This window comes from Alnus glutinosa, chromosome 2 (assembly GCF_958979055.1).
Source record: "Alnus glutinosa chromosome 2, dhAlnGlut1.1, whole genome shotgun sequence".
Classification (NCBI taxonomy): Eukaryota; Viridiplantae; Streptophyta; class Magnoliopsida; order Fagales; family Betulaceae; genus Alnus; species Alnus glutinosa.
Window position 1 is genome coordinate 35,619,393 of NC_084887.1, and position 14,467 is coordinate 35,633,859.

General features: G+C 35.2%; 1 protein-coding gene across 2 annotated transcripts; it reads right to left on the reverse strand.

Moving 5' to 3' along the window:
- Window positions 1–1,835: 1,835 nt before the first annotated feature.
- On the reverse strand, window positions 1,836–6,335 carry LOC133859795 (senescence-associated carboxylesterase 101-like). Of its 2 annotated transcripts, none has more exons than XM_062295330.1 (4): window positions 6,173–6,335; window positions 5,689–6,040; window positions 3,566–4,123; window positions 1,836–2,862 (listed from the first exon to the last, which is right to left on the reverse strand). In XM_062295330.1, exons 1-4 carry the CDS (start codon window positions 6,187–6,189, stop codon window positions 2,023–2,025), a joined length of 1,767 nt encoding a protein of 588 aa, XP_062151314.1. In that variant the 5' UTR covers window positions 6,190–6,335; the 3' UTR covers window positions 1,836–2,022. The 2 variants fall into 2 exon arrangements, with proteins under 2 accessions (XP_062151314.1, XP_062151313.1); XM_062295329.1 differs by having other exon boundaries at window positions 1,836–2,865.
- Window positions 6,336–14,467: the final 8,132 nt, after the last annotated feature.

Below are 14,467 nucleotides of genomic sequence, written 5' to 3' on the forward strand. Positions count from 1 at the left end.
CAATCTCAATCCACTTGTTTGACTCTCTCTCTCTCTCTCTCATGCCATTGATGACATACACAGCTAATTCTCAGGAAAAATTAAAATCGACCCACAATAGGCCGGCGATTTTGAGAATTACAAGTTACGGACCTTACGGTATTTAGTGCAGCCCGCAATTTAGAAGCAGCCATCAAAATCTACTTCCAAACCGTGTTGCCCAATTAATGAATTGTCATTCAACCCCACCCAAAGACACAACCCACCGACAAGAGAATGCAACAGAGACACAAACGCAAAGCAACGCACAACGAGCGGGTGAAAATTAATGAAGGAAGAAAACTAATTGTTATAAAATTTACACACTAATAATGATAAGTCGGTGCTGCATCAGTATTACTATTACAGGGAACGTGGATCCAAATTTCCATTGTCCGGAGCTGTGCAATCAATGATGGTGCCACTTTTTTTGTCTGGTGTCGGGTCCATGTTATCATATTGTGCTTTCCATTTTTCTCTTTTTTTTTTTTTTTTTTTTTTTTTTTTTTTTTTTTAAAAAAAAAAATAAAGAGAAAAATGAAAATCCAAGGGGTGACACAAACAGAAGATTATATAAAACAAAATCTAAAAAAAAAAAAAAATGAAAAACCCTGATTTTATTATTATTTTTTTTTTCGTTTTTTCTAATAATAATTTTTTTAAAAAAAAATCTTTAGTTTATTTTTTTTTATAATTTTTATAATTTTATGATAGGTATTTTTTTTTTTTGCTGGCAGGTATTTTTGTTATCGAGAGACATTGACATTATTTAGTAGTTAAGAGGAACATTGATATAATTGGTAGTTTGAAGGTAGGTAGGTTAAGGAGTACTTGTATTAAAAATGACTAGTAACGAAAATATTACCATAGATATTATTAGTGGTGGCTCAAAAAGCGAGCTAATGTGTTAACAGCCGAGATGATGGTGAGAGAGTGACCTTATAAAGCAGCAAATTCGGATCACACTCTTTAGATCCTCTCTACGAATGGCTCCTACGGTCATCTCCCTAAGCCCTTTCGTTTTGAAGCTTTTTGGGTCAGGACTCAGGGATCCATCCTGCTTGGGGGATTATCTCAACTGCCTGGGAATCGGGTCCCTTGTTCTAATTGGAGAAGCACGAAGCAAGCTCGTAGAAGCTGGAACACAGATGAGAGATCACTTTGAAAGAATTCAATTGAACATCAAATCTCTCCTCAAGGAAATTGATACCATTCAATGTGCTCCTCATTCTCCACACAACTCTGCACAAGAATTATTTTTACAAGAAGCTCTCCAGGAGCAGTTAAAGAGAGAATAATTTCTTTCACGCCTCAGCCATTAATCGTCCAAGGTATAACTCTATATTCTTTTTGAAATTGGATAATGGTTCCTCTCTTATTACTGGAGCTGACATTGGGGGTCACTTAGTCATTTATTTCTCTGGCATTTTTTCTTGATTTGAAGTTGAGAGATTTAATTGTGCATGTGCTCACCGATTCTGACAATGATTTGCTCTGTTCCATCCCTGATGAACCTGAAATTTTTCAAGCTGTCTCTAATTTAGGGTCCAACAAAGCCGAATGTCTGGCCTTTTCTACAAAAATTTCTGGTCTGTGGTCAAGAAAGATGTTATCAAATTTGTCCAGTCTTTCTTTTGTGAAGGTTTCCTTCTTAAGGAAATGAACCATACAAACGTAGCCCTTGTTCCAAAAATTCCCAACCCCTCGCGGGTTCATCAATTCAAGCCTATTAGTCTCACAAATCAGAAATAATACCAAATCGTGAATGGTCCTATTGAAAACAGAGTATTGGTCATTAGTTCAGTGGCATAGTTGCATGCATATAATTACCAGTCTTTCTTTGCCATTGAAAGAGGGCAGAAGAAACAAAGACAAAAAGCCGTTCCTTTGACAATGATGACTGTAACAATTTATCGAAAAGATGATGTCCTTTACAATTTATTGGCTGGGGAAAGACTTCGGAGTACTTGTCAAGTTTGAAGGCAATTGCAGACATAGAGAACTTCAGCCAATCTGTAGGTAGCCAGTAGCATACTGGCGGAACTGTTTCTTGTTCATGAAGTCAGTGAGTGGAGAAGTATAAGAAGTTCCCATGATGCCTTTTCGGATAATTTTCAAGTACTCTTCCCACCATTTCATGAAGCTGCTCCGCTTCAAGAATATCTCATTCGATACTGCCTTATTCTTGATCATACCCCATACATAGGCCTCAAACTCAATCAGGCTCCGTTTTTGTTTGTCCATATCGTTCGACTCTCTTTTAGTCAGCACCTCGCACGAAATGAGAGCCTCCTCAACATTTGCCCAGAAGCAAGAATCCTCCGTCAGACCACCCGCCAGGTTTTGTTTCTTCGAATTATTTGGACGGCTTGCATTCTTCTCATCTTCTTCGAGCCATTGCTCCAATTGCTTGTAATGTTTAGACCTTCCTTTAGTTTTGTAGTCTGTTTTGCATTCGCGGTAGTATTCAGCTATGTCCAGCGGTTCAATCATCCTTCGGTAGTTTGTTCCCGCAAAGAGCCAGCGGGTAGTAAAGGCGGCGCCATTCCTCTGGGGCTTTTTCGCTACTTCATCAACCGTGTCTATCCAGTAACATGTAAGGAATTTCTTGTACTTTTCTACGACAAGATCACTTCTATCGCTTGCATTCTTGTAGCAGTCATAGTATCCAATTCCCTTGTCCTCAGAACACTTCTTGTACCATTCCAGTTGGGCCATGTTTACTTTCATTTCATTTAACACATTGGAATCATAAACTTCCCTTCTCCTGATTAACCATTTCCTTTCCTGTTTTTCTGTCTCTCTAACCAGTGTGTTCATGTCAATCCTCTGCTGTTGTAGCTGCTGCTGCAATGATTTTTTAAAAATGAGTTCGTGCTACAGGTAGAGTTTTGGAAAATCTCAAAGACGATTATAAATGGTCATAATTCTTAGCCATGTACGTACCATTACCGTAGCATTGTTAAAGTATATTTGAATTACACTAAAATTAGGGATTTGATGAGATTGTTTTATATCTAATGAAGATTAAATTAATTTAAGTTTAAGGATTTGATGAAATTGAATCACCCTAAATTAAGAGATTTGATTAGGATTATATTTCATATGTAAGCTAAATCGCAGAAAATGAATCGTCTGAGAATTGTGTTCTTAAAAATTTGCGATTCGAAAAAGCAAAAAATCACAGGCAATGTGGTGTTTTTTTTTAAAATATAAAATTTTAAAGGCTAATCTGCGATTTTAAAGGCCATATTGCGATTTTGCCAAAAGTTTAATTGCGTTTTTAAAAATCATTTTTTCAAATAGCACAATTTAAAATCACTATTTTTAAATCGCACTTTTTGAAATCGTAAACCCAAAGGGACCCTAAATAAAGCCTTTTGTATTGTAAACTTATCAATGAATAAGATTAAAATATAGTCTTAGGGGTTTATCTGGTGAACGTAATTCATAGACCGAACCACGTAAATGATTAACAAGCATGATATATGAGTCAAATAAAGAGGAATTATATATGATCCAAATTATGAAATTGACATTGAGCTACCTGTGGTTGCCCCAGTCCGATTGCTGCTAATTGTGTAACAATGGCTGCCTGTGATGGATGTACAATCCATTCATCGACTTTTGTACTATCCTTACAAATTACCTGACGGTCGAGTTGTTGGACAATATTTTCATAGCCAAAGAACTCCCAATCTTGATTTCCAAGACCCTCTGAGAAGGTTGCCACCAACAATGCCAAAATAGATTCAGGGTCCTCAAGACAAGCACAACCCAGTTCCGAACACAATAGAAACGTGCCAAAAGGCTTGTATTCATTAGAAGCCGGTTCAGGAGCAGCAGGATTGCGAGGTGGAATTAAGATTTTGGGTATTGGATCTTGGTCTGAAACCACATGCAAAAAGCAAGAGTTCCATGCTGAGTATTGTAATATGGCTTCTTGCAGGCCTTCATCACCAATGAGGGGTGACCCAAAAGTGACACAAATTGGGCGTTTGATGTTTGCTAAATTGATTCTGTCTAGCAGCCATAAGGTGAAGAGAGAGGCAACAGATCCTCCCAGAGAGTGTCCAGTAATAATTAATGGCTTAGAATTGGAAATCTGTATTAAGATATGACTCTTAAAATGTTAACAACAGGTCAAGTGGCATCCTCAAAGTTCTTTTCATTGATACAATTAAAAAAGATCCATAACACATATAAAGACCTATTTTTTTAAAGCATACAAAGACCTTATTTCCATTGCATAGCTATTCTCCAAACATCAAATATAATCATGTGATAAGAACTGTCGATAAACACATGGATAGAACTAGAAATTTAATGAGACCTAATTTTTTTTTGAATAAATTTATAGATTAAAAAACATTTTTTAACAACTTTGTTTTAGAGGTGCATAGCCCCACTAGCTCCAAAGTTCTGTTTCTGGATAAAGACATGTTATGTAGTATACTTGGATCCTTCTTTCATCATCTCATTTTAAAAATTAATCATTGGATGTATAGAATACACATAAAACCCACATGTGGAATTTTCAAAATGGGAAGATAAGAAAAAAATTATGAGAATACAAGAAAGTATTTCTCTTCTAGATATACATGTGGCTATGTTTGTTAACCACCGTCCTCTTCCCTTATTTGTGCTTCTACCAAAATAAGTTAACTTCAAAACATTTTTACTTTTTATAACGGGAAATGCTCTAGTTCCCAACTTTTTATCCCAAAAAGTGGTTCCCAAATGATGTGTCATCATCCCATGAGATGATGACACATATCCCAAAATGATAAATCACATGAGATTGTGACACATCATTTGGGAACCAAATTTTGGGAAAAAAATTTGGGATGTGTAGCACTCCTCTTTTATAACACATCAATAATTTTTTTCTTTTACTATTCAAATAAAAAAAACTCACTAAAAAATTAAAAAAATTTCGCTAGATAAATTATTTCTATTATATATACATATTCAATCACTTATTACTATTTAGAAACTCACTTCAAAAACTTTTACCAAAAAGATGAATGTTAGAGCTAATTCTAGTGTTTTTCTGGAGTTCTTTTATGCTAACATGACACTTGATATTTTTAATAAAAACAGGAAAGAGAAATTAAGGTGTAGTTTTTCTTTATTAAGGACAAGGTGACATATCAACATAAAAAAAATTCTAAGACACTAAAATAATCTCTAACATTTCTCTAAAAATAAACACCATCAACCCCTTGGAAAACACCTACCAAATGGCTGGTCAAACAGACAAACTATGACTTATGAGCACTTACAGTTTGACTTATATATATATATGAAAAATGACCATTGCACAACAGTTGTGCAAGGTCTTAGAGATATAGGTTGGTTTCACCACATGGATTTCACGTGAGACCCATCCCATATCTCTAGAGTAGTGCACAACATGTGCACAATTGATGTGCAAAAATCACTCATCAATATATATTCACTCACTTTTTACTGCAACACATAAACAAACCTCACTTCAAAAACTTTTACCAAAAAAACACCCACATCACCTTGGAAAACACCTACCAAACGGCTAGTCAAACAGACAAACTACGACTTATGAGCATTTGCAGTTTGACCAACATCATGCTTAGTTTTCGCCCAATCCTACAAAGAAAAAAAGGGAAACTTTTAAGGAGAGAGAGGTACTTCAGATTTCAAGAAATCCAGCGCTCCACGGACACTCTGAAAAAGGTCGATTGCAGGTTTGTGAATGGAGAAACGTGGGTTGGTTTTGGTGCACAGGAATTCAAAGAGAGGAAGAGTTGATGATGAAACGAAGTCTCGTCCTCCTTCTCCTCGAAGATGCTCTTTGGTACAAGGAGGCCATGTAACGAAAGCTATGATTGTACAGTTTGGCTTCTGATCAACTTTGAATCTAACAGAGAAGGACGATGACGCTTCATTGATTTCTCTGTACAGTCCAGAAATTGCCGCCCATGAATGGTGCAGGACATCAGAGGTCACAACCAAACTTCCCATTTCCAACCCACTGCTAAATCTGCAATCCAGAATCAACCAAAAAAAATAGTCAAGAAATTGTGATGCAATGATTGCAATCGGATTTCCATGGTCAAGAAAGAAAACGAAGAAAAGAAAATAAAAATAAAAAATGCAATGGGTTTCTTCTTACAAGGGAGATCGGTTCATCCTCGCTTCGACAGATCCGGTTACAGACAGCCAAAAGCTGAAACAACTTTGAGTTATTATAAACAATAAGTAAATAACGAGAAATTAGAATCAGTCCAAGTCTTCGTCGACTAACCCCACCGGGCTTCACGAGAAATTTCGTCGAATTAGAAATGGACAATGCCTGGAAACTAGTCAGTTTATAAGTTAAGAATATAATAGAAAAAAAAAAAAAAAACAAGTGAAGAATATCGAATAATTTTACAACACGGTAGGCTAAGCAATAGCAGATTTTTTTATTTTTTATTTTTAAGAGAATCAAAGTATTTTTGATTTCTTATTTAAATAACTTTATAATAGATTTTTTTTTTTTAAAATATTTTTCTATACTAGCTTTTCATAAGAGAATCAATCCAAGTAGTGTCGTTCACTAGACGCTCAAATACTTTTCAGCAGTGCTGGACCTCCATGAATCTAAGGGGTGGACAAATTATCCGCCTACCGCTTACCGAACCGCCATTAAACGCCTACTAACTAATTTTCAGTTCGGTAGTCGGTATAAAATTTTATTTCGAAAGCCAATTTTGTAATCAAACCGAACCGAACTGAACCGTCTTTTAGGCTACGTTTTCTGCATGTGGCCATGATCACCAAATGGCGTGTAGTTTGCATATCATAGTCATACCTATCACCTTCAACTTTCAAGCAATCAAACTTGTCATCTTATAGACCCTAAATTATAAAAGTACTTCAATCATCATTGATCGTTTTGTGTACAAGTCAAGTTCGTCTGGGACCTTGCTATTATTGGCTGAGGATTTGCATAATCATAATCTTACAAAAAATGAAAGGTGGCAATATGGCATCCTACCAATTACCCCTTCACACACTCTACAAATCTAGGGTTTTGATTAGGAGGAACCCATGGAATTCGACGCTTATGAGTACTTAGAGAAGATGGTGGAAGAAAATGACAACCAAGACTCAAAGAGGAAGAGCAAGAGCAAAGAGGGCACGAAGAGAAGCTACAAGAAGCGCGACGTGGATGAGGACGATCCCACTTTGGCTGACAGCGATGATCTCAAGAGCAAGAGGACCATCGAACCAGAACACAGCACCCACTGAACCATCGAATCGGAACCCAGAGTATGCCACCGACAACCTAGGACCATCGAACCAGAACTACTGAATAGTGGAGAAAAGATGAAAACAAAGTGGGAAGAAGAAGAAGAAGAAGAAGAAGAAAGAGGGGGGGTGGGGGGGTGCGGGAGACACAAAGAGATGCCTTTTTCGCCTTTTGTCATCCGGGGAAAACAATAAAATAAGGATAGATCGGTCAACAATGCAACTCCACAAGTTTAGAGTTTGAATACATAAGCTGATGAAGTGTCTTTTTATCATTTTTGTTATCTATTCTAGCAAAAAGTGAATTTTACATAACCCACTATGAGTGCTCTTAGGTATTTTATTGGTTTAGGGAACACTCCCCCTTTTGTAACCCCCTCCCCTCAAGTATGAGGGAAATTTTTTTATGTTTTTTTTAGTGGTCGTAAAAAATAATTGATGTAATATACAGTAGAAAAAATTTATATAAAAATGTAAAAAAAAAATTGTATTGTAGTGATTTTTTTTCTTTTTTTATTTTATTTAAATAGTAATAAAAAATTGTTGATGTAATATAAAAAGTTAAAAATGTTTTGAGGTTGATTTTTTTTTAGAGAAGTGTAAAGAATGGATGGGGGAGGGGACGGGGTTACCAAACGGGGGGACAGTTTGTTACAAAGTTTTCTTTTAGAAAATTTCTTTACATTTAAAGAAGAAAATGAGATTTAGAGAAACTGCAGCCAGTGCAGTGCTCATATGAAAGAAAAAAAAAAAAAAAAAGAAAAAAAAGAAAAAGGTGAAAGAGGAGCGAATCGAGTGACAATGCAATTTAAAAATTAAAAGAGTAAATTGAAGTCGTGCGAGCACTCAAGAATAAAAAATAGTCTAAACACAACACAAAGTCGTTCTAAGAGTTTTTTCAGTGTCAGAATGACACTTACCAACCATTCACCTAAATGTATTTCCACTACTTTCAATATGGATATTGATGGGTATGTTTCCGTGTTTTTTTTTTTGAAAAAATATTAAGACGTGATGTAATGAAAACTGTTTTTAGAAGGTTTTTTTTTTTTTTTTTTTTTTTTTTTTTTTTTTTTTTTTTTTTTTTTTTTTTTTTTAAGTGGGGTTCATTTTTGAGAAAATATTTTTTTAGTGGGGTTCAAAATATTTTTACACAAGGGAAGAAGGAAAATGATTCTTGCACAACTGTTGTGTAAGGTCTTAGAGACATTGGGTAAGTCCCACGTGGTGGATTCCACCACATAGGTCCCATGTGAGACCCATCCCATGTCTCTAGAGTGGTGTACAACAGTTGCACAACTGTTGTGCACCAATCACTTCCCAGACAAGAATACATATTTATAAAAAGTATTTTTTATATTTTGAGTTGCTCAATATTTTGAGAAAAAAAAAAAAAAAAAAAAACAAAAAACAAAACGAAAGACAGCACACAAAAACTTTAACATACACGGCCGATGTGAATGAAAGTTTAGGATGTCATGTAATTTGAAACTAAGGTAAAGCTTTGTGGTTTATAAAGTAATTGCCAAAATGAAGAAAGAGTCAACGAGTGAGATGTTCTATAGAGGAAGCTTAGCTTACAAGGAATTACAAGTCACCCACAGGCCAGAAAAAGACCCAAAAAAAAGAAAAAAAAAGAAAAAAAAAAGGGAATTATATAATTTCTTACGTAGAAAGATAAGCCGTTGTGTAATTGCGTAGTAGCTTTTAAGTTGGTAAAGTCTAAAGTAATATTTCCTTCTTTTTCTTTTTTTCTTTTTTTTTTTTTTTGGGGGGGGGGGGGGCGTGGGGTTTAAAGCATCTGGATCCTCTTCAGTTGAGAGGAACTGGAAAGGAGCCGATCCTTTATATCCAAGGGTATTTTTGTAATTTTACATAGTTCAACTATGAAGGATTCTGGTCCGAAGTTAAAAGGGTAAAAACACTATTTACATAATTAATAAATTAAATGTTGAACCATGCTAAACCTAAGAATAGGATTATCTTCGTTTTAAGTGAAACGCAAAAAAGTCATTTTACGGTCTATATTTTATTTTGTTACATTTAATAGTACGTATACTTGGTATTAGTAATTTAAAAAAATTTAAAGGACATAATAACATAATGTTTATTTGGCAATATATATATATAATTTAATTTGAACTATAAAATGAATTATTTCTATTTTAAATAAAATAGAGAAAATCCTGTGTTAGGAAAGAAATCCGATTCTACCCAAATGAGCCAGGATCGTGGCCCATAAAGACTTACCAACAGGCTCAGAGATCTGCCGTAACTACGTAAAGATCAAGGAGGATTAAAAGTCGATATCAAGTCGGTTAAATACCTACTTGGCAACTTACAACGACCATGAAGGAAATCCCACGTTGGTTAAAGACCGACTTGGCATCTTACAAATAACTATGAAGGAAGTCCCACATTGGTTAAATACCGACGACTCCACGATATCAAGTCGGTTAAAGACCGACTTGGCAATGATCGTGGAGAATATGTCTCAGTCCCATGATCCGCACAAAACGGAGGCGACCCCACAATGTCAAGTCGGTTAAGGACCGACTTGGCAATGATCGTGGAGAATATGTCTCAGTCCCATGATCCGCACAGAACGGAGGTGGCCCCACGATCTAATGCCGGTTGAGGATTGACTTTGGAACCTTTGCGGAGATTGAACCACGACGCCACGATCTCAAGCGGGTTAAAGACCGACTCAGCAACGATCGTGGGGAGTACACCTCAATCCCACGATCGAAATAGTCGACAAACTCTCCGAATCTGACACGTGGTCCAATAGAAGAACCGGATCGCTCTAAACATTTTATGTATAAATACCTCACGACTAAACAGGTAAAGGTTAGATTGCTCATCGTGATTAAGAGTAATATACACTTGAGATAATACTGGCAAAATCATCGGAGTGAGATTATCGGACTCCCCTCGACGTAGTTTTCTATTTTGCAAGACAACAGAGATAGGCTCTTTCAGTTCTTCAACTACCATACCAGAAGCTGTTCTAACATCCTGATATGCTAAAACATAACACACATGACCCAACTTGAAATGGAAAGGATTTTGATATGTTAAAACATAAGTTGACTCTGGTACTTGAATCATCTTTCTCGTATAAACACCAAAAAGGTTTATGATTTTGAACATTGGCTAACAAGGTGGAGAGCATATCGATAGTCATTGGATAAATTTCGTGGGTGCTTCGTTAGTCAATTTTAGTAAAAGTTGGTAGTTATGTCGTAGCTTCTAGGTTGATAAAGTCAAAAGCTTGTTAGCAAATAAAATTTTCATAAATTTTTGTCCTTTGGGAAATCATGTCAATATCTTAATTTATTTATTTTAGCTAGTATATTTCAAAAGGTACTATCATACATCGAATTATTTATTATTATTTTTTTAAAAAAAAATCTTTCCTTATTTCAATTCTAAGCATAGTATTTTCTCAACAATAACATTTTTTAAATTGTCATTTTTTTTCATAGTTATTTGCTATAAAGTCAAAAAAATAAAATAAAATTTGTTCTCATCTAAGGCAACAGATCCTCTCTAGTTGAGCTTCAATTGGAGAAGAGTCAGTTCCTCTCAATTGGAGATGATCCAGTTCCTCATCTGAGATGGTTCGCATGAGTGTGATACACTCTAAAATATAATTTTTTAAAGTTGGAAATATATTAAAATCTTATTATAGTGTAAATAGGTTTTGGTGAGAGAGAAGAGGGAAGAGGGAGAGTAAAAAAAAATGCAGCATTTTATATTTAATTTGCAAAATAAATTAACTTTTTTAATAAATTAATTAGTTATTTTAACCGAAAAATAAATATAACCCAAAGCAACGCACAGCGAGCGGGTGAAAGTTAAAGAAGAAAGAAAACTAATTGTTATAAAATTAAAACACTAATAATAATAATAAAGTAATGATTCACTACTACCTAAATATATAATTTTTCACCACTTTGTCTATGCGGCAAAGTAGTCCCTTACCTTAATTTATTTTTAAAAAATAAAAAAAACTCAAAAAGTAGTGGGGAACAACCTTACCACTTAGGCAAGATGGTGAAAAGTTGTATATTTGAGCGTCATTGAATCGTTATTCATAATAATAAGTCGGTGCTGTGCAATCAAAATTTTCATTGTTCGGAGCTGTGCAATCAATGATGGTGCCACTTTTTTTGTCTGGTGTCGGGTCGGGTCGATGTTATCATATTGTGCTTTCCATTTTTCCCCTCAGCAAATGCATATCCGGTTAGAAATCTGTCTGTCGGTGAAAGCTTTCACAAACAGACCCAAAAAATTATTATTAATATTATTTTTTGTTTATTCAATGTTTTTCTTAAAGCCAACAAAAAAACAAAAATAACTCTTAAAAAGTTTTAATAAGACAAATATATCCTTAAAAAATGGAAGAAAAAAAATGAGAAAAATGAAAATACAAGGGGTACCCAAACTGAAAAATATATAAAACAAAATCTAAAAAATGAAAATCCTTGATTTTTAATTTTTTTTTTAAAATAATCTCTAGTTTCTTTTGTTTTGTTTTTATAATTTTAATAATTTTTTTAATTTTATGAAGAGTACTTTTGTTTTTTGTTTTTTGTTTTTTGCTAGTGGGTAGTTTTGTTATTGGGGACATTGATATTGTTTGATAGTGTTAGAACAGTTTTCGGTCCGGTGACGTGTGGATATTTGATTTACGTCCCCTCTCCGATGCCTAAGTCAATGAACTATTTTGGAGAGTATTGAGAGTCGAGAGTTTAATATATTTTCAGCACATATTCAGAGTGTATTTTGTACTTGGGGTAGTAGCTTATTTATAGGCACATAGTTCTCAACCGCATTATTCCACCTTCATGTCATGGCTGAGTGGGACCCATAGTGGGATGATATAGAGGTTGAGTGGGAGAGTGGAGCACTTACTCCTCATGGGATAATGTATTTATCCCATGTGTTCCAAATATAGCCTTTAAGGTGTTATAGGACTCTATTAAGCCCTAATAACTGATCGGGTCAAGTTGGGCCAGCAAGATCAACTGGATCCTAGTTCAGGTATATGCCCATTTGCCTAGGAGATGATAATTTTTCTAACAGATAGTTTAGAGAAATATTGACACAATTGGCAGTTTGAGAGTATATTGAGAATTGAGTGGTTTTTTAAGAGTAATTCTAAATGTACATTAACTGTCAATCAAGTATTTAGGCTTTTAAAATCACAATTTGATCAGTCACACGTCCAATGATGATTTTAGAGCGTAATTTTATAAGTCATATAAATGTCTATTAATTGTCCATCAAATAATGAGGTAGCTTTTAAAAATTACCAATTGATCAATCACACGCCCAATAGTAATTTTAAAGGCCGACTCATTATTTGATATACACATGATGAACATTTATATGACGTGTAGAATTACTCGATTTTAAAAGTCACATCATCTTTTGATAGATAATTAATACTCATTTAAAATTCCTTGTATTTTTGAGGGAATGTTTATTAAAAATGGCAAGTAATGAAAATATTACCATAGATATTATTAGTGGCGGCTCAAAAAGCGAGCTAATGTGTTAACAGCTGAGATGATGGTGAGAGATTGAGTGACCTTCCAGCAGCAAATTCGGATCACACTCTTTAGATTCTCTCTACGAATGGCTCCTATGGTCATCTCCCTAAGCCCTTTCGTTTTGAAGTTTTTTGGGTCAGGACTCAGGGATCCATCTTGCTTGGGGATTATCTCAACTGCCTGGGAATCGGGTCCCTTCTTCTAAATGGAGAAGCACGAAGCAAGCTCTTAGAATCTGGAATAGAGATCACTTTGGAAGAATTCAATCGAACATCAAATCTCTCCTCAAGGAAATTGATACCATTCAATGTGCTCCTCATTCTCCACACATCTCTGCACGAGAATTATTTTTACAAGAAGCTCTCCAGGAGCAGTTAAAGAGAGAATAAGTTCTTTCATGCCTCAGTTATTAATCGTCCAAGGTATAACTCTATATTCTTTTTGAAATTGGATAATGATTCCTCTCTTATTACTGGAGCTGACATTGGGGGTCACTTAGTCATTTATTTCTCTGGCATTTTTTCTTGATTTGGAGTTGAGAGATTTAATTGTGCCTGTGCTCACCGATTCTGACAATGATTTGCTCTGTTCCTTCCCTGATGAACCTGGAATTTTTCAAGCTGTCTCTAATTTAGGGTCCAACAAAGGCGAATGTCTGGCCTTTTCTACAAAAATTTCAGGTTTGTGGTCAAAAAAGACGTTGTCAAATTTGTCCGGTCTTTCTTTTGTGAAGGTTTCCTTCTTAAGGAAATGAACCATACAAACGTAGCCCTTGTTTCAAAAATTCCCAACCCCTGGCGGGTTCATCAATTCATGCCTATTAGTCTCACAAAACAGAAATAATACCAAATCGTGAATGGTCCTATTGAAAACAGAGTATTGGTCATTAGTTCAATGGCATAGTTGCATGCATATAATTACCAGTCTTTCTTTGCCATTGAAAGAGGGCAGAAGAAACAAAGACAAAAAGCCGTTCCTTTGACAATGATGACTATAATAATCTATTGAAAAGATGATGTCCTTTACAATTTATTGGCTGGGGAAAGACTTCGGAGTATGTTACGAGACCAAGTTCGTAACGGGATAAATTAGGTTCGTAGAGAGAATCTAGACCTTTAAAGTCATTAAAGGGATCTTAGAGTCGACTTAGACCTTTCCAATCACTAGGTTTGATATTAACTTTCTGCTTATTATTTTATTTCTCAAATTCCCTATTTATAGGGTTACAAAGCTGAATATAAAATATTACTAAACTTAATGGGGTAAATAATTCTCTTATTTCCTTCCTAATAGAAAACCTAACATAATGGAATATAATTCCCTTAAATTAGGGCAAGATGAGCAAGAATCCAAATCCCTAAAAATATCTTTTATTTAGTCAATATATAATTTCATGAATGCCCTTATCACATAACCCTAGATATGTAACAGAGTACTTGTCAAGTTTGAAGGCAAGTTCAGACATAGAGGACTTCAGCCAAGGGAATTGATTGTTGGGGGACGAAAAACCGTCCCCCAATCGGCATATATAATAAATAAATGTTTTTTTAATCAAAAAGGGGAGGGGGGGGCAAGGGGACGGGTTGGGGGGGGGGGGGGGGGGGGGGGGGCAA

Coding starts and splice junctions, on each gene's coding strand:
- LOC133859795 (XM_062295329.1), bottom strand. Junction 4,124..5,688: donor TGGATTTCTTGAAATCTGAA/GTACCTCTCTCT, acceptor ATCTTAATACAG/ATTTCCAATTCTAAGCCATT. Junction 2,866..3,565: donor TCGGACTGGGGCAACCACAG/GTAGCTCAATGT, acceptor AAATCATTGCAG/CAGCAGCTACAACAGCAGAG.